Source organism: Neovison vison, chromosome 1 (assembly GCF_020171115.1).
Source record: "Neovison vison isolate M4711 chromosome 1, ASM_NN_V1, whole genome shotgun sequence".
Lineage (NCBI taxonomy): Eukaryota > Metazoa > Chordata > Mammalia > Carnivora > Mustelidae > Neogale > Neogale vison.
Window position 1 is genome coordinate 244,110,685 of NC_058091.1, and position 24,844 is coordinate 244,135,528.

At 51.1% G+C, this 24,844-nt stretch overlaps 2 protein-coding genes across 14 annotated transcripts in view; one reads left to right on the top strand and one right to left on the bottom strand.

Annotated features, from left to right (window-relative positions):
* JADE2 (jade family PHD finger 2) overlaps positions 1 to 9,473 on the bottom strand; it is a 53,217-nt gene extending 43,744 nt beyond the window's left edge. For 2 of the 13 annotated variants that reach the window (XM_044227484.1, XM_044227384.1), the window contains exons 1-2: positions 7,267 to 7,347; positions 3,649 to 3,833 (exon numbers count right to left, since the gene is read on the bottom strand). The gene's annotated coding sequence lies outside the window, so the exon portion shown is untranslated. Of the gene's footprint in view, positions 1 to 1,991; positions 2,095 to 3,648; positions 3,834 to 3,926; positions 5,636 to 6,791; positions 6,835 to 7,266; positions 7,348 to 7,561; positions 7,674 to 7,829; positions 7,865 to 9,144; positions 9,187 to 9,313 lie in introns of those variants that run through there. The other 11 variants (XM_044227408.1, XM_044227390.1, XM_044227431.1 and 8 more) reach the window with 11 other exon arrangements.
* LOC122891650 lies at positions 6,335 to 7,336 on the top strand. The gene is made up of 2 exons (XM_044227494.1): positions 6,335 to 6,604; positions 6,843 to 7,336. The coding sequence occupies exons 1-2, from the start codon at positions 6,367 to 6,369 to the stop codon at positions 7,334 to 7,336; spliced, it is 732 nt and encodes a 243-aa protein (XP_044083429.1). The 5' UTR covers positions 6,335 to 6,366.
* Positions 9,474 to 24,844: the final 15,371 nt, after the last annotated feature.

The following is a 24,844-nucleotide window of genomic DNA, read 5'->3' on the forward strand; positions in this document are numbered from 1 at the left end:
AGTCTGTTTGTGCCGAGCCCTGGGTTTCCCATTATATCCCAGTGACCCTGCAGAGACAAGGGAATATCAGCTCTTTAAGGTGGGGTATAACCATCCAGACCTCTAGGTCAAGCAGGACCCTCCGCCTCAGACCTGACCTCAGCCAAGACATTCTCCCCACTCCAGTGTCCCCTAACAGCAGGATTAGGATGATAGAAAGATTCCCTTGGGCAGCTCCACAGGGGCAGGCAGAGCCTGAGGCTACCAGCGGCATAAGTGCCAGGGATGTAAATTCCTCAATACTGTGACAGAAAGAGGAGGATGACTTGGTACACAGGGACCTCATGAAACCCTAAGAGCAGACCCTCTAATGCCAGTGGGCATGATGGCTGCTTCCCTTTTGCAGATGAGGAAAAGGAAGCACAGAGGCTAAATGACTTGCTCAATATCACAGTGCTTATAAGAAGTTTATCTGGTTCAGGAGCACATGCTCTTGACCTTCAGACTTCTCTGCCTCCGTGCAACAGAGTACAAGCAGTCCCATGGCCCAGGTTGTGGATTGAATGGGACAATAATGCTCTGCTACCCACAGCTTCCATCCTTGCTCTCCTCCAGCATCTGAGTGTGACAAAGATGACTTTGACAGGGCCCTGAGCCTAGTCTGCCTCTTACCAGCCCACCACTCTCACAGGTGGGGGCAGCACAGCAGCAGGATATGTGCTATAACCGCATCTACTTTTCTTTCCTGCAATCCTGCCCGTGGATCCCAGGTGCTTCCACTTCCAGGCCCACATCTCTCAAAGAAGAAAAGAAACTCTGGATTTGGGTTGTCGAGTTCAAATTCTAACGCTACTCCTCTACAGACCTGGGTTCTTGGGAAAGATGTACCTCCCAGATGACAAGGATTCCATCTGGATTTTCACATGAGTCTCCTGAATTTCCAATGTTGGCAATTGCTTCAGAATTTTAAAAACACTTTGAGAGGGCCAAACTAAACACATCTATGGGCCAGAATTGGCTGGTGAGAATAAACGAGAGCAGCGTTGAGCCCTGAGCACAGTGGCTGGCTCTCCACATAGATGCTAGTCATTCTGTGATAATCTAGGGCCAGGTGAGGAGTCCTCCGAGCCACACCCCCTCACCCAGGGGCACCTACACTGTAAGTCAGACCACCTGGGACAGGACCCTCTGACGGCCAATGCCCTTCTGGTAATGTTGTTTCCTGCTGCCCAGGGACCTGTCACAGTGACTTGCAGCATGCAGACCTGTACCCCACCCTCAGCCCTGTCCAACCTGCCCTCTGTGAAAACACCCCAGAGTTCTCTTGGATAGGGTGTTATTAAGGGAGCAGATTGTGTGTGGCTTAATTGGAATAATAACTAGGCTTCAGAGGGAAGCTACTGTTTTGTGAGTGAAGCTTCTTTCCTTTGAACCAGGTCTGTTCCAAAGGCCTCCCTGCCTCAGGTGAGCCTCCACTGTAAGTGGCTAATGAAGTGCCAAAGGAGGCCTGGGCTCTCCCATGGGACAGTCCTTTTCCCTGGAACCCCCATTCCAACACAGTTAGGAGTCAGGGAGGACTCCTTCATCAAAGCCAAAATCCAGGCCAGGGGGGTGGGTGCAGACACTTGGGTCTTGGCCTCTAGTTTCCTTTCTCCACTGGCCCCTCCAATCTCTCCCAAAGCAAGGTCTGCTCTGGGAGAACACCCTACTATCCTAAGGCACTTACTTGTGGGGGTAAAAGTGCTTTTGAAGCCCTACCTATAAAGGAGAGTCTAGGAGAGCAAGGGTCCCCTTTTCCTCCCCTTGGCACCTCCCACACCATCCCCAGCACAGAGACACAGAGACGCAGCTCTCCTCTGAGCATGGTGTCCTAGGGATCCTTCAGTGCAGCAGCCCCACGGCCTCTCTGCAATCTCTGCCCCACAGGCAACCCCTGACAAGTCCAGTGGGCTCTCCCTCCAGAACTTACGCTGAATGCATCCATTTGTCCCTGCCTGTCTACTGCTACCAACCTGGGCCGAACCAGTCCCATCTCCTGCCTGGACTTTGCATTCATCTCCCAGCTCCCGCTGTCGCTCCTCCCCTATCTAGAATCCACAGAGCAGCCAGAGTGACCTTTAAAAAAACATAAATCAGATCATGTCATACCCCCTTTTTAAAATCTTTCAAAGGCTTCCTGCTGATCAAAGGACAAAACTCAAACTCTTGACCACAATATCCTACATGATCCGGCCCCTTCCTACCTCAGCAAGTTCACAGGGCCCACTATCCCCTTCCTCATGGCTTTCTAGCTACACTGGTCTCCTTTCATCTCCGGAAAGAAGCCACAAATTTCATGCTTTGGGACCTATGCACAGATGTGCTCTCTGCCTGGAAGATTCTATGCAGTGCGTACATGTCTGATGTTTTATCCTTCACATTTCAGCTTAAATGTCAAGGAGGTCTACGCCCGCTACCTTATCTAAAGAGAGCCCACAATGCCGTTAGTCAACATCTTCAGAACCTCCACTACAATTACAGTCTGGTGATCTACTTGTTGAATGCCTTCCTCCTCGGGGAGGGGAGTGAGAAGCACCGTCTGTCTGGATCTCCGCGAGAGACCCGATGGCCCCTTATGTTATCCCCAGCACACAAGATGGGCTTGGTACCCAGGGAGTGTGGAGTATGTTCTTGTCCCCTCCCTACAGAAGTGTGGGGAGCACAGAGCCCAGCTGGCCGGCCTGCAGCTTGCAGGAACAAACACCCCAGGCCAAGATTTCGTCCTGTTTTCACAGCCTGCCTTCCCCATCTTAACCTCACACATTTTCCAGGAGGCTTTATTTGGTTGGGCTCCTGGCTAATGATCAATGTCAACTAAGTAATAGGGCAGCAATTTGGTGGCAGATGTTTTCTTGGCAGCACTAGCTATTGGTCTTAGTGGGGGCCTTGGGTCTGGACTTGAAACACCAATGCCCAATGCCAGCCCCCTTTAAAGACCTCTCCACAAATAAACTCAAACACCCTGGGCCTCCATTAACGCTCTTCCAGCTGACCCTGGGAACAGTGGGCCTTTCAGCTCCACTAGTGCAGCAGCTCCCTGGGCAGTTAAAACACCCCAACCTGGCCTCCGGCCTCTCCTCCCTGGGGGCCACCAGGCCTGCCCTGCCCGCCACCACACACAGCAGGACTTCGTCTTCTTCCTTAAAAAAGGTAAGGGGGGGAACGGCTTTCAAGCAGGCAATTTACCATTCCAGACACAATCTTTCAAAGAGAAACAAAAACTCTCCCTGTCTGAGGCAGACCGCTTAGGCGTGTGTGTAATAAGATGCTAATACAATTTAATGATATTTCGGCTGGAAAACCTGTCCTCAGAGCCTCCTTGTGTCGGGAAGGCCAGACATTCAGAAAACAAGAACTGCATGCTCTTAAACCGCTTTAAGCGGGGGTCGAGCCCCGCTCTTTCCTATCTCTCATTAACTTTAATGCCTTCTCGGGGACAGTAATTGCTATTACAGAAAAGATTTTGTACACACAGATCCTCAAACTTGCTTCTCCGAGCATAGGAGCGCCTTAGTCCTCCTCCAACACTCATCATGGCCCACCTGCAATTCCAAGTGTCCCAGAGGGTACCCAGCTCCCTTGAAACATGCTGCCCATACTCACCCCCCAAACCCAGTTCTGGGGACATACCTAGGGGATCCTGGAAGAATGAAAGGGGCTTTGTCTACTTTGTCCTTCTGCACCTTCTTACCCTACCCTCCACCTCAGACAGGGCAGAGCTCAGTCCGCTCGCTCCCACAGATGGCTGCCCATTGGCCACTGCAAGGTCCTTCGGAGCCCTTCTTCAGGGAAGGGAGCTGGCTCTCTGGCCTAGCCTAAAGGGGAGAGATCAAAGGTCAAAGCTGCATCTGGGCCCTCTCCAGTTCATTAATAATAGTAAAAATGGCCAATACGAATCAAGTGCTTACCACATGCCTGGCTTTGGGTTTAATCTTCTTTATGCAATATATTGCTCAATCCATATACCAATCATGGGGTAGGGACTGTTATTAACCCCACTTGCAGATGAAGAAAATGAAGAACAAAGCAACTGTCACAGCTGGTGACTGCACAGCTATAGCATTCAAATACAGGTTATCTGACGCCAGGTGCTGTACCCTGCCCCCTCCCCACCCCGCCACCTCCCACTGGTACTCAGGCCTATTGTAGCCCAGAGTGTGGTTGGGGTACTCCAGATTCCTATGGGTTATCTGAGAACCTTTCTGGGTTCCTAAACTTTGAGCCACACAGTCAGGGTCTTACGTGGATGGAAGACAAAGCAGGCCAGGGGTAACTCCTCCCCACAATCCTGACCTTGCCCTGGAGCACCTAAAGGTAGAACTAACTATGAGGTCTGTGAAGAGCTTGCTGGATGAGTTGTGAAGAATTTGGACTGGAAGTCACTGAACCAGGTCTTGGGTATAAGATAAGCTCCTCCCTGTCACCAGCAACTCCAGTTAGCCAAAACACACTGCTCGCCACCCCCCACCACCAGTGCTACCTCAAAGATGTGGTAGTCAGTGTCAAAGGCCTATTCTCAAAATTCTGGGGTGCACCTTGGGGGCTGGGACCAGCAGTCCCACCTCACCTACCAATGAAAGCCAAGTGGAAGCTCTCTTGGATTAGTGTTACTGGCCATTTAGCCGAGCAATTTAGGCAAAGGAAAAGCATGCTGGATGGGAAATGTTCTGGAAACATTGCTGCATCCCAAGTCCAAACAACTTTGTCCTTAAACACTTCATCTCCAAAAGTGCTAGAGAGACCTTTGGCCAAACAGTTTCAAAATCAACATTCAGTGCAAGGCTTGCTGCCTGGGGCAAGGACTTCCCTCTGTGAGGGATTTGCTGTAGAACCAAATGCTTTTCCACTCCAAACACCCAACAGCACTTGGGACAACGCAGAGGACTCCAGATCAAACAAACATCCCCTTTTTTCCCCTACCATGCAAACTTTCTCAATAAATTATTCGCCCACTTCGGATCAAAGCCTGTTTTGCAGCCTGTGACCTAAAAAGCAAATAGCGTCTCTTAAACATGAAAGCCCTCCTCCCTGCCTGGGTAGGCTTTATTACTCATTCCTTCCCCTTACAGTTATTCTGTTGTTATTTTCCTCCTCTGCTTGTTAGATCGCTTTGCAAGTCCCAACCCGCCTGAGGAAGAAGAGACGGGAGGGCTGGTTCCTTCACTTGGGGCCCTAAGGTGAGAGAGGAAGTCAGGGTAGGGGAGAAGCCAGCACCCTGGGAACCCAGGAAACAGGGCCAGGCCCGGTTGGCAGCTCCTTGCACGGCCCCTTTGCCAAATGTCCTACTGGGAATTTTACCAGTAAAGGGAGGGAGTTAATGCCACTGTGGAAGGAGGGGCCAGGCAGCCGTACCACCACCTGGGCCCCCGATTCAGTCTGCAAACAGAAACGTAAAGGGGACATCCTGACGGCCAGTCTAGGCTCAAAGCTCAGGGCTCCTCCCCTTTCCAACAAAGGCAAGGCGGCTGGCCAGTCCTGCCGGTTCAGCCCCTCCCCAATTCTCTTTAGCGCAGCTGTGAGTGCAGACAAGGAGCCTCCCTATAACCCCCTACAAAACTCAGCCTCTGGGTAAAACTTTATGTCCCGCAGTGGATGAGCGAGGGGTGCTAAGCGCGGGAGCAAAGTCTGGAAATCTGCAGAGACCAGAGTCGCCCGGCGCATCATGTCCTTGGCTCAGGGCACAGGGAAACACGCCCCCAACAGCCCGGGGCACAAGAGACCTGCAGCCAAGGTGGTTAAAAAAAAAGCTTCCCGGCCCGCGGTTGAGGCTAAGGGGATTGGGAGGAGGGGTGGCGCGTGCCTCCAGCCTGCCCCTGGAGGCAGTCAGCGGGACCGCAGGCTGGAGGCGCGCCGGCGTGATTCCGACCGCGGGAGCCGGGAGGAGGAGCCGGAGGTGGCTGCGGGGGGCTCCGGCCCAGGCGAAGGAAGGGCAAGAGGCGGTTCGGGCCGGGGGCGGCGGACCTGACGCCTGGGGCAGGGGGAGGGCTTTAGGTGAAGCCGGTGAGAGGAGCCGAACCTCTAGGGAAGTGGGTAGCTACGTGTGGCGGGGGACTGGTTGTGTGTGGGGTGTCCTGGGCCTCTGGAAGCCACAGCGAAGCCTTCCTGCCTGTCTCGCAGACATCCCCACCTTCTGATATAACAACTACGAGTCGCCAAGCTGACCCCTTCTCGTCCCTTGGCCTGGAGACCTGAGTGTCTTAAGCTCAGGGATAGGCGGGAAGGGACCGGAGGGAGCCACAAGTCTGCAGCCAGGCGGGGAGGAAGCGGGCGGGTGCCGCTCCGCTTGGCGCAGGCGAGTGGGTGGGAAGGAGGGAGGGAGAGAGGGAGGAAGGAGGTGAGGCCGGGAAGATGCCACTGCCGGGGGCGGGGCGCGGCCGGGGATCCGGGAGAGGGACTGCAGCGGTGCTTAGTGGGGGTTGGGGCTGCAGTGTCACTTATTTGAGGGTCAGGTGTGTATGTCCGGGGCTGAGACTGCCACTTGCCTACATCTTCCCGGTACCACCCAGGGGGCAGAGACGGAGGCGGAGGTTAGGGGACTGCAGTACCGTCCCCGAAGCGGGACGCGAACCGACAGAGTTGGGAGAAGGTAAACAAGGGCCACGCCCCCTGCCGTCGCCCCGCGGGCGCGCACCCGCCGCTCCGGCCGCAGCCGGTACATTTCCACTCTCCTAGCGCTTCTCCCCCGCCGGTCTCCCGCGCAGCCCCGAAGGGGGGGCTGCCCCCGACCCCAGCCCCCGCCCGGTACGCCGGGGCTGCACACCCGGCATACTCACCTGGAAAGGGTGTCCCCCGCCCCTCCAAAACACTGTGTTTAATTTGTGCAGAGCCTCCGCGCCGGGGAGCTAAGCATGCTGCCCCCGCGTGCAGCGCCCGCGTGCACCCAACCCAGAGAGGGGGCGACAGGGCGGAGGCGGTGGCCCCCGGAAGGTGTCTGGGACCGGACCCGCTGCACGTGAGCCCAGCGCGGAGTCATGTGCACCGGCTCAGCCCGGTTCGGCGGCCGGACGTGCTGCGTATCAACAAAATGAAACTCAGGGCGACAGGAGGGCAGATAGCTCCAGGTCCTCGGAACGCCCATCCCCGGCGGAACGACCTCCCCACCACTGCTGTCTCCCGCCGCAGCCCCTCCGCGCGGCCAGAGCCCGCGGGGCAAGTTGCAGCCCTGGCGCGCCCCCGCCCGCCCGCGCCCCCTCACCGGCCCGGGGGCGCTTTGCCGCAGTCATTAATAAAGAAGGTCGCCAAGCTCACCCTTCCAAAAGTTGTTGTTGCATGCGCCCCTCTCAGCCTCCCCGCAATGTACTCTTTAAAACACGACTGACCAACATGCGCAATCTCTCTCCCCTGTGCTGTGCATCTCCCGCCCCCCCCCCCGCGCCCTGGCTTCCTAGAACAGGCAGCCAGCAGGAGAGAGAGGGAGCGAGCGAGCAAGAGAGAGAGAGCGAGGGAGAGCGAGGGAGCGAGGAGCGCTGGCAGATCTGTTGCAAAAAACACAAAATAACGCCGTGGAGATGCGCAGGGCCCATCGCTGGGGGCTGGATCTTACCTTCCTCCACGGTGCCCTTCCGAGGGGCGCTGCCCTGGACTACGCGCCGCGGCGGGGGCCGGCGAGGGAAGGATGCTCCCGAAACCCCGAGCTCCTGGGGCCGGCGCGGGCGGGCGGGGGGCGCGCATCCATCCGGGGTCGCGGTGAGGGAGGCGGCCGGGCCCGCGGCGTCCCCGGCCCCGCACCCTTGCTGGGGACGGTCAGCCCTCTGGACCTAAACCCTTGCCTCTAGGAATGGGCGCAAAGTAACTCCATGGACGCTACTCACCGCCCCCCCCCTCCAAAATAGCCTCCAACTGCGATGGCCGCGGTCGGCACCATTCACCAATCCCCCTGTGTATGTTTCTGTTTCTTTTTAAACCAAGACTTCCTTGTGATCTCTTTAGAAAAAAAAAAAAAAAATGTGTTGGGGTGGGGGTGGGGTGGGGGCGGGCGGGAGGAGCGAGGGAGGGGGAGTAGCCACTTTTTTCTTATTCACTCGGATCTCCACTCCTGACACCCCCAGCCGCCCGCCCCACCCCCAGCCCAGTTGTTTGGCTTCGGAAGCGGGTCCAGGTAGCGTTGCAGGCCTCATGAGGGAGGGTGTTCTGCCGGGCTGCCCGTCTGCCTGCACCTCGAGCCCAGACTCCCCATGGGCTCTGGGGCGCCCCCAGCCCGCCCTGTCCCCAGGGCCGGGCCCGAGCGGCGGCTGCGCCCGTGCAAGTCCCATCAGGTCTGCTCACACTTCACACACTCACACACATACCCCGCCCCTCCACTCTCTCACTCACACTTTCTGCTCACACTCCGCCCCCTTCGCTCCCCAGACCCGGGCGGCGCCCCCCGCAACCTTTAAAAAAAAAAAAAAGCAAGCTTATACTTAAAAAAATCTTTTGGCGCCATATTAATGACGTACTTAAAATTTGCCATTTCTCCCTGCGTCAAAAAGACGTTTCTTTGCAAATAACAGCCTGAAGGCGACACTCGCGGAGGGAACGAGGTTTGCACTGAGCACCCCGCCTCCCGGGGCTCCAACGCTGGAAGACCCTCGCCCTAGGCCCTGCTCCTGAATCGCTGGTTTAAAAATGCGAATCGAATAAATCGCGTGGCGCTTTGCAGCGCCAGAAGTGAGCAGAAAGTGCTGGCAGGAGCGGAGGGGAGGGGCGCGCGCGCGAGTCTGGGGGAGGGGGCGCGGCCCTCCTCCCCCACCCACGGCAGATGGAAACTAACAACCGGGGCGGGGGGAACTTGAAATTGTGGGCGACCTCAAGAAAGAGGGGCGGTCCGTAGAGAGGGTCCTTCTCGGGTTCGTCGCCCCCTCCCCCGCCCGGGTGCCTCCGGGCTCCCAGCTCTGCCCCGCATTTCCGGGGGTTGGGAACGCAATGATGGGTGGGTGGGTAGCTGCTCGCTCCGGTCCCAGTAGGAGTTTGCCCCACAGTGTCCCCTTGCCCCAATACCCAGCTCGTCCTTCCCATTACCCCTAAAGGGTTAAAAATCGAGGGGGCAACTTCCAAAGGCTGGCACTGGGCGAGGAAGCGGGGCGCCCCTTTCCCCACCCTTCGCCTCCTCGCCCCTCCTCCTCCGGCTCCACTTCCCGACTTGACCTTGTGGTGCACAAACAGTGCGCTCGGATCCTCGCAGTTTCTGGAAGAAGCGCTTGCGCTCGCCAGGCCGGCGGGCTGTCGGGCGGCTCGCGGGCGGTGGCGGGGCCTTGGGTCGGTTCCCGGAGCCACGGGCCACACCCACCCAACCCGCGGCGCCCGCCGCGCTCACCTTCTCTCGAGGAAGGAGCTGGGCTGGCCTCCTGGGTGGGATGGGGTGGGGGGCAGCTGCAGCCTTCTCCGGATGCTCCCAGCTGGGGAGGGGGTGGTCTGGTCTCAGGCTGGGTTTGGTGGGGGAGACCTGGGAGCCTGGGTCAACATCCCCAAAGCATCGTTGCCAACTTTTCTTTAACTCTCCCTTTTGGCTGCCCCTCAGAGATAATCCAGTCATTTTTTTTCAACTCACCTTTGACGGCACGTGGGTGAGTTGGTGAACGGGATCAGGAACCGCCTTCCCTCTCCAAGACTGAAGGTTGTTTATTCTTTCCTTCTTTCCCTTCTACCCCCCTTCTGTGGAAAGATAAATATTCAATTTACATAAGATGACATTTATGTGACAATTAAAAAGATCCCCCGATGGAATGTTGTGAACACATTTCCTTATAGGAGAAATAAATCTAATAATAAACAAACTCATAATAACAGCACAAATCCTCTGACAGGGTAAATTGTCTACACAACAAAGAGGGAGATGATGAATGCAGAAATAAGCACTTTTTGCAACAAGAAAGAAATATGCACTCAAAGGGAGGCACTGCAACATTTTCTTCCTTGGCCTTCATTCACAAAGTTTGGGGAGGCTTGTCTGGCAAGATTGAGGAACTGGGGTACCACCTCCTGGTTAGACCTGACTCCAGCTCTGAGTGGTCAGTTGTTAGGATTTTCTCAAACTTAAGCTCGATGGCAGAAAACATGACGCAGGCTGTCCGCATGTAACAAAATGGTTAACTACCTGAATTCTTATCCTAGGTTTGCAGTTGAGAAGCTACTTGATGTGGACAAGTGCATTCATTTCTCTGGTTCTCTTTCCTCTTCGTAGAACAGGCTGGCTGGAGGGGTCCTGAAGCGGTGTGTCTGTATATATGCTGTTTGTGAAAACACAAACACTCCTGGCTCAGAGTGCACATCACACAAGAGCATTTTCTCTGGTGCTTAAGTTTTGGAAGGGTGAATGTGCTCCCTGAAAGTTCTTAACACTGAAAAACTGCAGAACAATGATTTCTGTCTTGCTCTCCATGAGAACACAGACAAGATATCCTAGTTAGGGCAAAAAGAAAGGCCAGGAGAAAAAACTGGGGTACGTGGTGGGCTTCCTGGTCAAGGTCCAGATAGCAGTCTCAACCACACATCTGAAGTGGGAATGGAGGCACCCGTTGACAGTGGCACAGTCTAAAGAAACTGCTCTGATCAGGTCTAGTTGCAGAGGGCTAATGTGCACCAAAAGGCTGGACAGGCTCCTCCTCTTAGCGGTCGGGATCCTGTGACCTTGGTAAGTAGTTATAAAATGACCTAGAGAGATAGAAGAGAGAGAAGATGACCGTTTATAGAGCACCTGCTCTGTGCTGTGCACTATGCAACTCATTCCATTTTGTCCTCACAAAAATCTCATCTTACCTATTCAGAAAGGTTTAGTGACTTACAATCACACAAGCTAGCAAGTGGTTATATAGAATTGGCACCTAGCAGACGATCTCAAAGACTGCATTTTTTCCATTTTACCACACTGCCAGAAATAAAAAGTATTAGCATTATTGGTTTTATTGAGGATGGGGGCCTGATTGTCATAATAGCAAGAAAGAATTTTGTGGGTGGCATTTTATCTCTCAGGTGGTTCACTGACTTTGGGGGAAAGCCAGGTCCCCGAAGGAGTCCTTGGAAGACACTTCTTTTTATTTATTTATTTATTTACTTGAGAGAGAGAGACAGTGAGAGAGAGCATGAGAGGGGAGAAGGTCAGAGAGCGTAGCAGACTCCCCATGGAGCTAGGAGCCTGATGTGGGACTCGATCCCGGGACTCCAGGATCACGCCCTGAGCCGAAGGCAGTCGTCCAACCAACTGAGCCACCCAGGCGTCCCTGGAAGACACTTCTTGTTTAGGACTGAAAGCTCCATCAGAATTCTTGGATTTCCACTGCTCTCTGCTACTGTTTAAGGTTAACCTTGAAAATGTTAACAGAATAATAGCAACGGAGCTAATTATAACTCCTTAGTTTTTAGTAAAAGTCTCACAAATCATTAACTTATTACAGAAAAAAAAAAAGAAACATAAAGTTCTTGGAGATGTAATCATTCACTTTTGTCAACAAATATTTATTTAGTGTCTCCTGTATACCATGCGTCATGCTAGAGGCTGAGGACAGCACAAAAATGACACCCTCTCACAGAACTCACTTTCTAATAGAAAGAAATACACAATTTTTAAAAATAAAATATTATATTTAGGGGCAATTAGGTGGCTCAGTCAGGTAAGCGTCTGCCTTCAGTTCAGGTCATGATTCCAGGGTCGTGGGATTGAGCCTTGCATGGGGCTCTCTGCTCAGCGGGAAGCCTGCTTCTCCCTCACCCACTCCCCCTGCTTGTGTTCCTTCTCTCGCTGTCTCTCTCTGTCAAATAAATAAATAAAATCTTTTAAAAATATTATATCTGAAGGTGAGTAAATGCTATTTTGAAAAAAATTAAGTAGGAAAGGGGCATAGGGAATGTGGTCATGCAATTTAAATAGAGTCCTCTGGGAAGAACTGCCTGAGAATATGGCTTCTGAATAAAAGGAAATGAAGGAATGAGCTGGGAGGGCTTATGGGAGAAGAGGGAACATTCTAAGCTGGGGCTTCTTTGGCATGGAGTCCACAAGGTCACCGCCTCCCTCCAGAGATCTGTGGATAGAAATCCAGGGGGTCTTGACTTTAGATGGGGTAAAAATTATGTCTTTATTTTCACTAATTAACATTTAGCATGTTCTTCGACTATGAACGCAGACAGCAAATTACAGTATTATTAGCAGCACCTGTGACACTGTTGCTTGTAGCAATCACAGATATTTTCATATCACATTATAGTTGTTACAACTATCTTAAAATATCATGACAGTTGTCACTACTTTGTAATTGTGCTGCTAGCTCTTATGATTTAATGAATTAATAAGGAACACATATATTACTATATTACATATTTTAAAAATATTTTGAGAGTTGTATTTCAATATAATTGGTTTTCCTTATAATTCATGAAACTCATTTTATGGATTTAAAGATATCATTCTGAGAAGGAATCCACAGGCGTCACAGACTGCCAAAGGGGTCCATGGTACAAAGTAAAAGGAACCACTCTCTCCACAAAGAGACCAGCAAATGCAAAGGTCCTGAGGCAGCAATGTGCTTACTATGTAAATGTATAAGAAAAAGATTATATAGGGCGTTATTAGGAACTTGGCTTTTGCTAGGCAAAATAAAGATGGTTTTGAGCAGAGAAGTGACATGATCTGACACTGGATTTTACAGGGTAGTTTGCTGCCAGAGGGAGGACAGCCTGAAAGTAGAAAGGCTGAAGCTGGAGGACAGGTTAGAAGGTAATAGGTAGGGGCGCCTGGGTGGCTCAGTGGGTTAAGCTGCTGCTTTCGGCTCGGGTCATGATCTCAGGGTCCGGGGATCGAGTCCCGCATCGGGCTCTCTGCTCAGCAGGGAGCCTGCTTCCTCCTCTCTCTCTGCCTACTTGTGATCTCTCTCTGTCAAATAAATAAATAAAATTAAAAAAAAAAAAAGAAGGTAATAGGTAGCAGTGGAAGTGGTCAAATTCCATATTATGAAGATAGCTCTGACATTTCTTGATGGAGTATGAGAAAACAAGAAGTCAAGAATGACAAAAATTTTTCTCTTGAGCCAGTGGAAAAATAGAATTGCCATTAACTGAGATGTGGAGACTAGGGAAGGAGTAGATTTGGAGGAGGATAAGGAGCTCAGTGTTACACGTGGTAAGGTTAACATACCTCCTAGACGTCCAAAAGCAGTCATCCCGTAGGCAGCTAGAAATGGTAGCCTCACCTCAGGAGCATGTTCTGGGCTGAAGCTATCTTTTGAAAGGTGTCTGCAGGCGGCTGGTATTTAAAGCTATATAAGGTTGTTTGAGATCACTCAGGAAGTGAGTGTAGAAAGAAAAGAGGTCCAAGGATGGTGCCCTTGGCCACTGCAAGGTTAAGAGTTCTGAAAGATGAAGAGGAATCAGCCAAGATCTTGTGAAAAGGAATTATTCAGACATTTCTCCAAAGAAAAAATACAAGTGTCCAATAAGCACATGAAAAGATGCTCAAGGTTGCTAACCATTAGGCAAATGCAGATCAAAGCAGCAGTGAGGTACCACCTCATGCCCAATAGGATGACTACTATTTTATTTTATTTCTTTTTTTAAAAATTTTAAGAAGATTTTATTTATTTATTTGAGAGAGAGAGAGAGCGAGAGAGCACGAGCTGGGGAGGGACAAAGAGAGAGGGAGAGAGAGAATCTCAAGCAGACTCCGTGCTGAGGGTGGAGCCCTTCCCAGGGCTCAGTCGCACAACCCTGAGATCCTGACCTGAGCCAAAATCAAGAGTCTGATGCTTAACCGACTGAGCCAAGTGCCCCTTTACATTTTATTTTAAAGTAGGCTCCACACCCAACATGGAGTTTGAACTCAGAGCCCCGAGATCAAGAGTCGAGTACTCTACCAACTGAGCCAGTCAGGTGCCCCAAGATAGCTACTATTTTTAGAAAACAGAAAATAACATGTGTTGACAAGGATGTGGAGAAATTAGGACCCTTGTGCTCCATCAGTGAGAATGTAAAATAGTACACTACGGTGGAAAACAGTATGTCCCGTCCTCAGAAAATTAAAAATAGAATTACCATATGATCCAGCAATTCCATTTCTGGGTATATACTCAGAAGAATTAAAAACAGGGTCTTGAAGAGATATTTGTATACATGTATTCACAGCAGCATTATTCACAATAAACTGGAAGCAACCCAAGAGTCTGTTAATGGATGAATGGATGAATGGGTAAACAAAATGCAGTATAGACATCTAATGGAATATTATTCAGCCTTAAAAAGGAAGGAGACTCTGACACATGCTACAACATGGATATGAAGTTTTAGGTCCTTATGCTAAGTGAAATAAGCTAGTCACAAAAAGACAGATACTGTAGATGTCTAGGCTGGTGAAATTCATAGAGACAGAAAGAGGAATGGTGTTTGCCAGGGGCTGGGGTAGGGAGGGGAGATGGGGACTCATCATTGAATGGGTACAGTTTCAGTTTTGCAAGATGAAAAATTTCCAGAGATGAATGGTGGTGATGGTTGCACAACAGTGTGAATGTACTTAATATCACTGAACTGTACACTTAAAATGATTAAGATAGTAAAATTTATGTTATGGGTATCTCACCACAATTTTTTAAAAATGGGGGGAGGGGCACCTCACCACAATTTTTTTAAAATGGGGGGAGGGGCACCTGCCTGGTTCATTCAAGAGTCAAGAACATGTGACTCTTGATCTCAGGGTTGTGAGTTTGAGTCCCATGTTAGGTGTAGAGGTGACTTAGAAATAAAATCTTCAAAAGTAGTAGTGATAATTTTGTTAAAATTGGGAGAGGGGAGAGAGTTAAAAGGAAGCAGTGGTATCCAGAGAGATAAGAGGAATGTCCTGGAAACCAAGGTAAGAGAGTTTCAGGAGGGAGGAAAACTCTATGTACAAAGCTACCAAGGGGAATAAGGTGAGATATGGAGTGACAACTGATGGTTAGTTTCAGCCACGTTGAGGTCACCGGTAATGTTGATAAAAGCCATGTCAACAGAGGGGCATGGACAAAAGTCTGATTAAGTGGGTTTAAGAGAGAGTGGGAAAATTTACAGTTGTTACAGCTTGTTCCAAGATTCTACCTGAAAATGAGAAGTTCTCTGTAATATGTAAGTTTATAGACATGGATAGTCACATATCTGTAGAAATTCTTTCTGTTGGTCATTCAGTCAGTGTTTCCTGGCTGCCTACTCCGTGCCAAGTCTTCTGCAAAGTGCATAATTTGGCACTCAGGGGAGGACAAAATCCAGCAGCTCTGCCTCCCAGACTCCAGGCAGGAGCTGCAGGTGGGGTCTGGGACAGATAGAAAAGCTGCCCGGGGCTGCATCTGTGGCTTAAGACGCTGTCCTGGCAAGATCCAGCTTGGCCACTTTCTGTGGTGCTACAGATGCATGCCTGGGAGAAGCACCCCTCTGGAGCCTTCACCAGCTGGTTTAGGGATGGTACTGACCAGCTCTAGGAGATGTCTGGATGACGTGCCAGCCAGGCCACCTGTCTCTTCTCAGACTCTCAGACCCAGCCCAGTGGCTACAGATGGCAGAAAGCAAAGAAGATCCCTGGGGCCTCTAAACACTTCCCCAGAAACTGGCAGCAGGCAGTACCTCCGGCCAAGTCAGGGGCCAGTTTGACCAGACACTCATCAACGTGTGAGACGCCCCGAGTGGAGCTGAGGGGCCTGGTTCAGTCCAAAAACCACTGAGAACCAAAGGCACTGGCTCCAAGTCAAGTTGAACAGTGTAAGCAAAACTCTTCGGCTTTCTCCCAGAGTTTCTGATAAATTGAAGCAAATATCCCCTCATCTGGCAGTCTTACAAAGAAAGACCCTTCCCATGCGTTTACTGATGAATTCATAGCCGTGCTGGAGGTAATCCGGTTTTATTAGAAAGAATATGCATAGACAAACCATAAGTGACTCTTAATCTCACGAAACAAACTGTGGGTTGCTGGGGGGAGGGGGGTTGGAAGAAGGGGGGTAGGGTTATGGACATTGGGGAGGGTATGTGCTTTTGGGTAAATTGGAAGGGGAGGTGAACCATGAGAGACTATGGACTCTGAAAAACAATCTGAGGGGTTTGAAGTGGCAGGGGGGTGGGAGGTTGGGGTACCAGGTGGTGGGCATTATAGAGGGCACGGCTTGCATGGAGCACTGGGTGTGGTGAAAAAATAATGAATACTGTTTTTCTGAAAATAAATAAATTGGAAAAAAAAAGAAAGAATATGCATTTATTAGAAAGAACAAGCATCTATGTAAACAAGGCTTTGTCTTATGACAGTGAGTTCCAGGTCCAGATCCTACCTTCAGGGGATTTTGGCCCATTGAGGAAGACAAGTCCTTAAGCATATGCAGAATGGTCAAGGTAAAACAAGCAGTCTTGTTTGTGTTGGGCAGTGGTGGCCTTCCTGGGGAAAATTTGCCATTGGGCATCTAGTTCCTTAGCTGCCCTCAGAGTTCTGTGGGGTAGAATGGTCCAGAGAGTCTGAGAAGGGTCTGGAGATGGACCAGCATATAGATAGCAATTTAGATGAGATGAGAGGGGGAAGGATCACCCAGAGAGATGAGGAGTGTCTGTCTGGTTCACAGCAGTGCAATGGGCCACAGAACATGATGCTAATAGCTGACCCTAGGGTTCTTCCTGCAGCACTTTGTACAGGAAAATATACTTGTAAGCTGTGTGAGGATTAAAGGTGAGAACCTGCAGTTGCCCCAAGCTGGAACGAAGAGTTGAAAACCTACAGTCAACTTCTAGGAATCCACCCCAGAGAGACCCTCTGATGTGGGCCCAAGAAGATCTGTTTAAGAATGTCATTACAGGGGTGCCTGGCTGGCTCAGTTGGCAGAGCATGAGACTCCTCTTGATCTTAGGGTCATAAGTTCAAGCCCCATGTTGTGTGTACAGGTTACTTAAAAAAATAATAAAATCGTTAAAAAAGAAAAACTAGAAATAGCTTGAATGTCCATCACCAAAGCACGGGCTAAATAAACCAGAGCTTATTAAAAAGAAGGCAGCAAGGGAAGAGACATTGTATGGTTTTGCGTCTCACATGTAGAAAGAGCCCTAATAAAAGTGTTAAGTGAAAAGCAGGTTACGGGATTTGCAAATATTAAAACATCATATTGTACACCTGAAAACAAAATGCAAGTTTCAGGGTACAATGTGCAATATGACCTCATGTTAAAAAATTAAAAGCCTAAGAAATACCTAAAAATTAAAAAAAAAATACCTTAAGAAGCCTACACTTTTTTTTTTTTAACACAGACACACAGATATATGTAATTTCATAGAAAAAACAAAGCATCTGGAAAGAGACTCATCAGATCAGTGACTGGTTGCCTGTGTTGTAGCGTAGGAAGTAAAGCTGGGAAGGGTTGGGGTAGGAATTGTGGGGATGAAGAGGTGGAGTCAACCCTGTGGTTTTTGAGGGAGTCCTAAGAAGCTCTTTGCATTTGGGTAGTGTTGCTTGCCCCACAGGTGCTTAGAATTCTCCAGGGATTGAAGCATCATGGGGGTCGTGGGTCATGATTCCGTAGCCCATTAATGGGCTACAGTGTGGTCCTGGAGGGAAGGGACAGGAAGCCTGCCCTCTAGTCTAGCCCCACTGCTGACTCCCGTGTGGCTTGGGTCCTATTTGGCCTTCTCTGGTTCCCAGCATCAGGGTCTTTCTGGGCTTCTCCAGCTGGCCCAACCTGGGATTCCAAGTCCATTCCAAAGTCTTCCCATGGAGTTTGAACAGTAGCAGGGGCACAGAAAAGCTCCACTTGGCCTTTAGACTGCTGGGACTTGAACATGGGCCAGGCTGGGACTGGGAACCTGTATGAGAAGGAAAGTTTCAGAGCAGCCTGGCCTCTGGGAGGAGCTCCCTCCTCTGACAGGTGGAGTATCATTGCTTCCCAGAACATCTGGCTTGAGGATACCTGGCTCAGCCTGGCCCCTCAGGAAACAAATGTGGGGATAATTCATTACCGGTTGGACTCTAAACAGTTAATGAAACCCACTGAGTGAGGGTTCTGGGCTGTGAGGCAGATGTGGAGACTGCTTGAGGCCAGGACTTGGGCCCTAGGTGTGCAGGATGTTGGTGCAAACTGTGCACAGGGACAGATCTGTTCTGCATACAGTTCCGGTGATTGGTCTGGGCTGGCTTCAGGTTACAGAGATGTTAGATGTTAGATGTTAGATGAGGATACCACGGGATGGAGGAGGGGCATAAACTGGATTTGGATGGAGTCAAGTACATGCATGGAATCAAGCGTCACTGTGGAAACAGGAAGCAGCACCTGCTGCTGGCCCTGAGAGGCCTCACTCCAGTCAAGGCTTTGTTAATGGTGTCCTGGCCTTAACCAGCCTCCCAGTGCTGGAAAGTGCTCCAGGGTACAAGGTGGCTGCCTTGGGAGCCTCCTACAGCCACTAGCAAGCTAGCTGCTCCTCCCTTAGGGCTGTGGATAAAGGGACTTGTAAGCCTGGATTGGCCTTGGACACCATAACTGGTGGGCATCCAGGACCTGCAGCTCTAGCAGGTGGTAACCTGCTTCCAAATGTTCTGGATCTCCAGCCAGGGCCCTGGGGAGAGTCTTGGACAGGAATTAGGGCTGGATGCCTGTGCAACAGAGATGCTTGGAAACAAGGGAATTCTTGTCAAACTGATCCCCAGCTAGGCCAGCTCCAGGCAGATGATCCACCTAACACAGTTCCTCCAGGAAGAGTTCTATAGAGGAAGGAAAGCCTGCATTACCCTGGCATCTGGCTGAAGCAAGAGAGGCAGAATGAGAGGGAGTGGAGGGGACTGTGTTGGGCAGTGGTGGCTTTCCTGGGGAAAATTTGCCATTGGGCATCTAGTTCCTTAGCTGCCCTCAGAGTTCAAGGAAAGGGAAGCAGTTCTTAAGTGTCTCGTCCTCTGGCTGGCCAGGCTGGAAGGGCCTGCCTGAGGAAGAGCAGGCACCACCTTGCCCTAGAGGACCTCACAGTTCAGGTGGGGAGGTGAGATTCCTCTACTGGAAACAAGATGAGGTAGGGCATGAGTCAGCGCTGTCCACTTCAACCGTGTGTGCACACACACACAAGAGTATGAATGAGCCAGGAAGGAGTCACTAAGTGGGGGCAGAGCAAAGAGAGATTGTTTGTAGGTGTGCATTTGTGCATGCCCATGTGCATGTGCGTGTGTGTATTGTGTGTCTGCATGGGCCCAAATACTGACTGATGCATGGTCTCTGGAGTCGCTCTCCTCTGTGCTATTTGTCCAGACAACCTAAAAATAATTTCCATTAACTTTAGGATTTGTTGTTTGATGCATAAGATGCTTGCCCAGCAGATAGAGTTTTCTACCTACACTTTACCTAAGATCAAGTTAAAATGAGTCTGCATTATTTATGCACAGGATGGCTAGTAAGCAAAAGGCAGAATGATCCCACACTGGAGAGTGTGCATGGATTGACGGTGACGATGACGATGAGGAGGAAGGGCCCAGCGTGGCTACTGGGAGGTGTCATCAACTTGCTATCTCACCCATGCATGACTTAGAATTGGGCCCATGACAAGCAGTCACGAATATTTATTGAATTTATTTGTAGACATTGAGAAAGAATATCCCCATGTGTGATGCATGTGCAAATATGGAGCTAGATGACTGATAACTCATCGTGGACAGAAGAGAATTAAATGATAGATTGAGTTTAAAAATCAGTTTATTGGGGCGCCTGGGTGGCTCAGTGGGTTAAGGCCTCTGCCTTTGGCTTGGGTCATGATCCCAGGGTCCTGGGATCAAGCCCTGCATCGGGGTCTCTGCTCAGCAGGGAGCCTGCTTCCCCCTCTCTCTCTGCCTGCTGCTCTGCCTACTTGTGATCTCTGTCAAATAAATAAATAAAATCATTTAAAAATAAATAAATAAAAATCAGTTTATTAGATCGATGGGTCTAATATCATCCCAGTCTGATAACTGGGATGATGCAGTTATCAGACTGAAAGATGAAAGCCTTGGAAGAATGAGGGATCAATAAATAACTTGTTGATACTTGATAAAAGGGTAGGAAAGATGAATTGTGGCCAGGTGACAAGGTTATTAGATCCATGGTCAGATCCGAATACGTAGATGGGGAAGTAAAGAGAAATGCAGCAATGGAGTGAGAAAGGCAGGTAAGAGGATGAGAGAGATACTGCAGTGGGTAGATGTTTGTGTTGTGCTCCTAAGAACCTGGAATATGTTATCTTACATGGCAAAGGAGACTTTGCAGACATAATTAAATTAAGGACCTCAAGATGGAGAGATGATCCTGGATTAACCAGGTGTACTCAGTCTTATCATACGTCCTACCACTGACCTCCTTTTCAGCATAGCCCAGCTTCCTCGGCCTTCTTTCCAGTTCCTGATCCGGCCAAGCTCATTCCTACCTCAGGGCCTTTGAACTCACTGCATCCTCTATCTGCTTTTGTCACCCAGATCTTTGTTCAAGTGAGTGTTGTCTCCGTGCTTCCAGATTTTTGTCCTGAAGCCTTGAGCACACTCCGTTCTTGGGGATGGGGCTGGTGCAATGGGATGTCCCAGCTCCTAGCCTGCCTGGTTGGCACTATCCCCAGTCCTGGGTCCCGCCCAAGGCTGCGGGATGGAGCAGTGTGCATGAGTCATCGAGCCACAGACACAGTCCCCTTGTTGGAGGGACCTGAGCAGTTATATTGGGCAAACTCCTAGAGCCAATGGTTAGGCTGAAAGGGAAGGCTAGGAATTTCCCCAAGTTATTCAGGCTCGTGCGGGGCCAGGTGGGAGCGGCCATTGGAGGAGCTAGATATGGCCTGTGGCATGATGCTCTAACCTCTCTGTGGATGCCCCTGTGTCCATCCAAGCTAAAACTGGGTGTGAAAGAGTAGATGGCATGTCCCGCTTTGAGAGGGTCTCATTACCCCTCAGCTACGTCTTCATTCACCTCACATGGACTTAGCATCCACGGTGTACCAGAAACCATGCTGCCTTACTACAGGTCAGGCCCTGCCCTGCAGGAGCTTACAGTCTAGTTGAGGAGGCAGGCTGGCCTGCAGACCTTCCCGATCTCCTGGAGGGCTCTGCATCAGGGCTCACAGAGAAGCCACACCTGACCACCCGAGTGACAGCAGTGACAGGATGAGCTTGAAGGCATCCCAGGCAGCAGAATTGGCCTGCTCTGTTAGTTTCCCAGGGCTGCCACAACTAAGTACCACAAGCTGAAGGGAACTCTTCTTTCATAGCTTTGGGGACTAGAAGTTCAAAATCAGGGTGTCGACAGGGCCAGACTCTTTCTGAACCTTCTGATCCTTCATTGCCTCTTGTAGCTTCCGGTGGCTCCAGGTGTTCCTCATTGTGGCTGTGATGTTCCAATCTCTGCCTTCATCTTTTCATGCTCTCTTCCTTTGTGTCTGTGTGTCTTCAAATGGCATTCTCCATGTGTGCCAGTGACTATGTCCAAATTCCCCACTTCTAAGGATGTCAGTCATATTGGATTAGGGCCCACCCTAATGATTCTTCTTAACTGGATTACATCTGCATATATCCTATTTTGAAATAAGGTCACACTCACAGGTCCTGGGGGGTTAGGGCTTTTTTGGTGGGACACAATTCAACCTGTAACAGTGGTTGAAGACTTGGAAGGGCCTGGAGCTCAGGCCTGGAGCATTCTGCCACCCACCATCTCATCACCCACAGGCTCTGTACATATTTCCCCCAGGGCGGCTCACTGGTCCATACACTTGCCGGCATGTTCCTATCTCCAGACTTGCTCCCAGCTCCCCTGTCTTGACAGCTTTTCCATTTCACTCAGCAAGCCTACCTCCTCAGAAGGTCTTCCTCTGATTTCTGAGATGCTCAGACTGTGGGCTCATAGTCTGTCCCCTTCAGCCTCCTCCTCACCCCATGCCAAGTCCAGAGTCAGGGAGCCAGAGGCCTTGAGTTTAGCCCTTCAGCTATCTCTGTATTCCCTCAACACCATCCCTGCCCAGGCTTCTTACTCAGCTGGGGTATCTCCATGAAGGGGGAGGCAGAGCCCTGACTTCTGCACAAATGGCCCCGACTGCCAGATCGTCTCCCTTGCTCTAACCACACTGCATTTGCTAGGAGCTCCCCGAGAGTTCTGAGGTCCACCTACTTCCATCACATGGAACCCCATGGAATCCATTTGCTTTCCCCCTTCAATGACCAGGGATGAGGGGAACACTACCCAGCTGAGGCAATTTAAGGGGCTCACAAAGGGCTCCCAGACCCAAAGATCTCTTTCACCTACCTGCCCTGGGTCAGAAATTCCACTGTGAGCAAGTCTGATAGCATCTACCCGTGCTGAGGGCAAATGCCCCGGAGGGGAGACTTTGCCAGGAGCCACTTGGACAGAGACTTGCCTTGGGAGCCTGGCAGCCTGGCGATATTTCACTCAAATCCTACAAGAGATTTGCCATCCAGGAGCAGGAGGGGCCAAAGAACTTGGGCCATTATGCAGAGCTTTGTCCAGAGGCTACAGGCTGCACACTGCAGGTAGCTGAGGGCAGCCCCAGGCCCACCCTGGCCCAGGCAGAAACTCACTCAGGCCCCAGGATATGCACTAAGCCCAGCCTCTTCCTTCTCTCCTGCCTGTCTTGCTTTCCTTTGTCCTGCACCTCCCTGCCTGAAGACCCGGCCCCTCGGACATACTTGTAGCCACTGGTCTGTTAGTGGCCTTTGGACTGGGGAAGGACTGGAGCCTCCCTCCTGGGCCCCACACCCATGCTGGCAATCATCAGGAGCAGGGAGAGGCCCAGAACTGTCACTCCCTGGGCACAGTCCCACAGTGTCCTCATCCGGCCAGTCCTGTTCTACCCTTTCTCCCATGGGGAGGAGTTGGGGGCAGGGAAGATGGCAGGGCCCAGACCTGGCCGGAGGCATTGTGCTGCCAGGGGCCTACAGCCCCACATGCGCCCGTGGAGCCCACACTGCATGGAGGCCCTGGGTGAGGCTGGGCTGCCTGGGCTTCTCCTTTCCTGCCAGAGGGACTGGAGGGTAGGATTGGGGGTTATTGTGGTGTGCTCACCATCAGACCGCAGGGGGTCCAAAAAGGTTCCTTTGGAAGGGGGAGCCAGCCATGTCTAATGGGCTATTTCAGTTCTGCCATAATCAAGTCTAGCTTCGGGCTGTCTGAAATAGCCAGGTATCAAAGCCAAATGTCTGCGAGGATGGTTTGGCTCCTGAGGCCTGGGGTCCAGTGCACATCCAGGTGGGGGTCAGGAGGGTAGCCTCAACCCCTGCACCCATATTCCAGGCCCCAACCTTGATGCCAAGGCACCAGTCCAGGCCTAGCCCCTACCAGGTCCTCAGGCAAATGAATCCTTTCAAATGCCCACTCTTGCCTATCCAGCCGGTGCCCACATAGCAGGCATTAATAAGTCCCCTTTTGGGTTAAGAGCTGTGTGGAGAATTTCATGGTGCCCCAGAGAGGGTAAAGAATGATCAGGGGTTTAGATAAGCCTCACTCTGAACCTGCTGCTCATCGGAGAGAAGGCACCTCCCGGCCTTGCCCGAGTCTATACGGGGGTCCAGTCAGTAGCTTGGGGAGCTGGGGTGGCTTCTTTGCTGGGTTACTGAGGACAACTAAGGTGGGGCTGCCTCCTGCCCTGGGAAGCACTCCCTGGCCTCACTTGGGCTTGCTCCTCTGCTAAGCATGGTTAGACCTGCCGAATTCTCTTAGTCCCCTGTCTCATAGAGGAAGCGGGAGACCAAGCAGTGTGTGGCATGGGTCTTGCAGCCCACACTCTGAACCCTGAGCGTAGCAGCCATGCCACGGCGAGGAACAGCATGCAGAGACCCCCAGGGGGCACCTAGGGAGCTGAGCCTGCCGCCTTTGCTCAGAAAGTAAATGCTCAGCTCCTTCTCTGCAGTAAAATCCTCCTGTGTGTCCTACTTCCTCACCTCTCAGAGACCAACTGGGGAATCTGCGGGAGCATGACCTGCCTCCTCCAGGGGTACAGTCCCTAAGGTCAGCTGCCACCAAACTTCTCCCCAATCTTGGGTTCTTTGAGCAGCAGCAGGAAGAAGATTTTCTCCCTCCCTGGACCCTTGACTTCTCTGGGAAGCTAATCCCTCCCCCATTCCCCATGAGGCTTCCTGGGCCCCAGAAACTCAAAGGTACAGCCTAAAACTGTGGTTAATGGCTGCCCTACCACTTGGTAGCTGTTTGACTGTGAGAAAGATACTTAACCTCTATGAGCTTTACTGGCCTCACTTATGAAGCAGAAATAATGACAGCCCTTATCCTGAAAAGTCACTGTGAGGATCAAACATATCGTCCAAGGGCTGGCACATAGAGAATGCTTAATAAACAAGTGGTATGATTATCATCATTATCTGTGGGTATCCATCTTTAACCTGCTTTTCCTCTTTTGCCCCTCTCCTCTAGACCCCTGAATTCAGAATTGTCACCTTCTGCTTCAGCAGTCTAAATGGGGGTAAATGGGGGTAGCTGGTCAGGTCATCCTCCCAGGTAAGTGGAGACAGGGATATGTGTCTGAGCATTCTGGCTGTAGAGCCTAGAATAAGCCATCACAGACCCAGAGTGTGCTCATTTAAGTCACCATTCAAGGGGATTTCAAGAATCAGTATTTCTGTGGTAGAAGGAAGGAGTCACTGAAGGCCACACAGCAAGCTTAGGCCAGAGTTGGCCAAGAGCCGCAGTGGTCCTTCCATCTAGATCTTCTCACTGCCTGACTCAACAGCTCTCATTTCTCCAGAAGCTTCACTGGAAACCTCACTCCGGAGCTTTCCTATTCAGAGAAAGCTGCAAACAAAGTGCAGAGCCAGCCCGCTGAGCCTAGAGCCCTGAGCTCCCCGGGCAGACCCACAGGCTGACGGCTGACTGAGACGTTACCGGAGCCGATGATTCAACTTCCTGCCTTTTGA

Excerpts from the sequence above, each read along its gene's own strand:
- LOC122891650 (XM_044227494.1), top strand. The coding sequence starts at position 6,367 with ATGCCACTGCCGGGGGCGGGGCGCGGCCGGGGATCCGGGAGAGGGACT. Across the intron at positions 6,605-6,842 it reads ACCGACAGAGTTGGGAGAAG|AGCCTCCGCGCCGGGGAGCT; the intron begins GTAAACAAGGGC and ends TAATTTGTGCAG.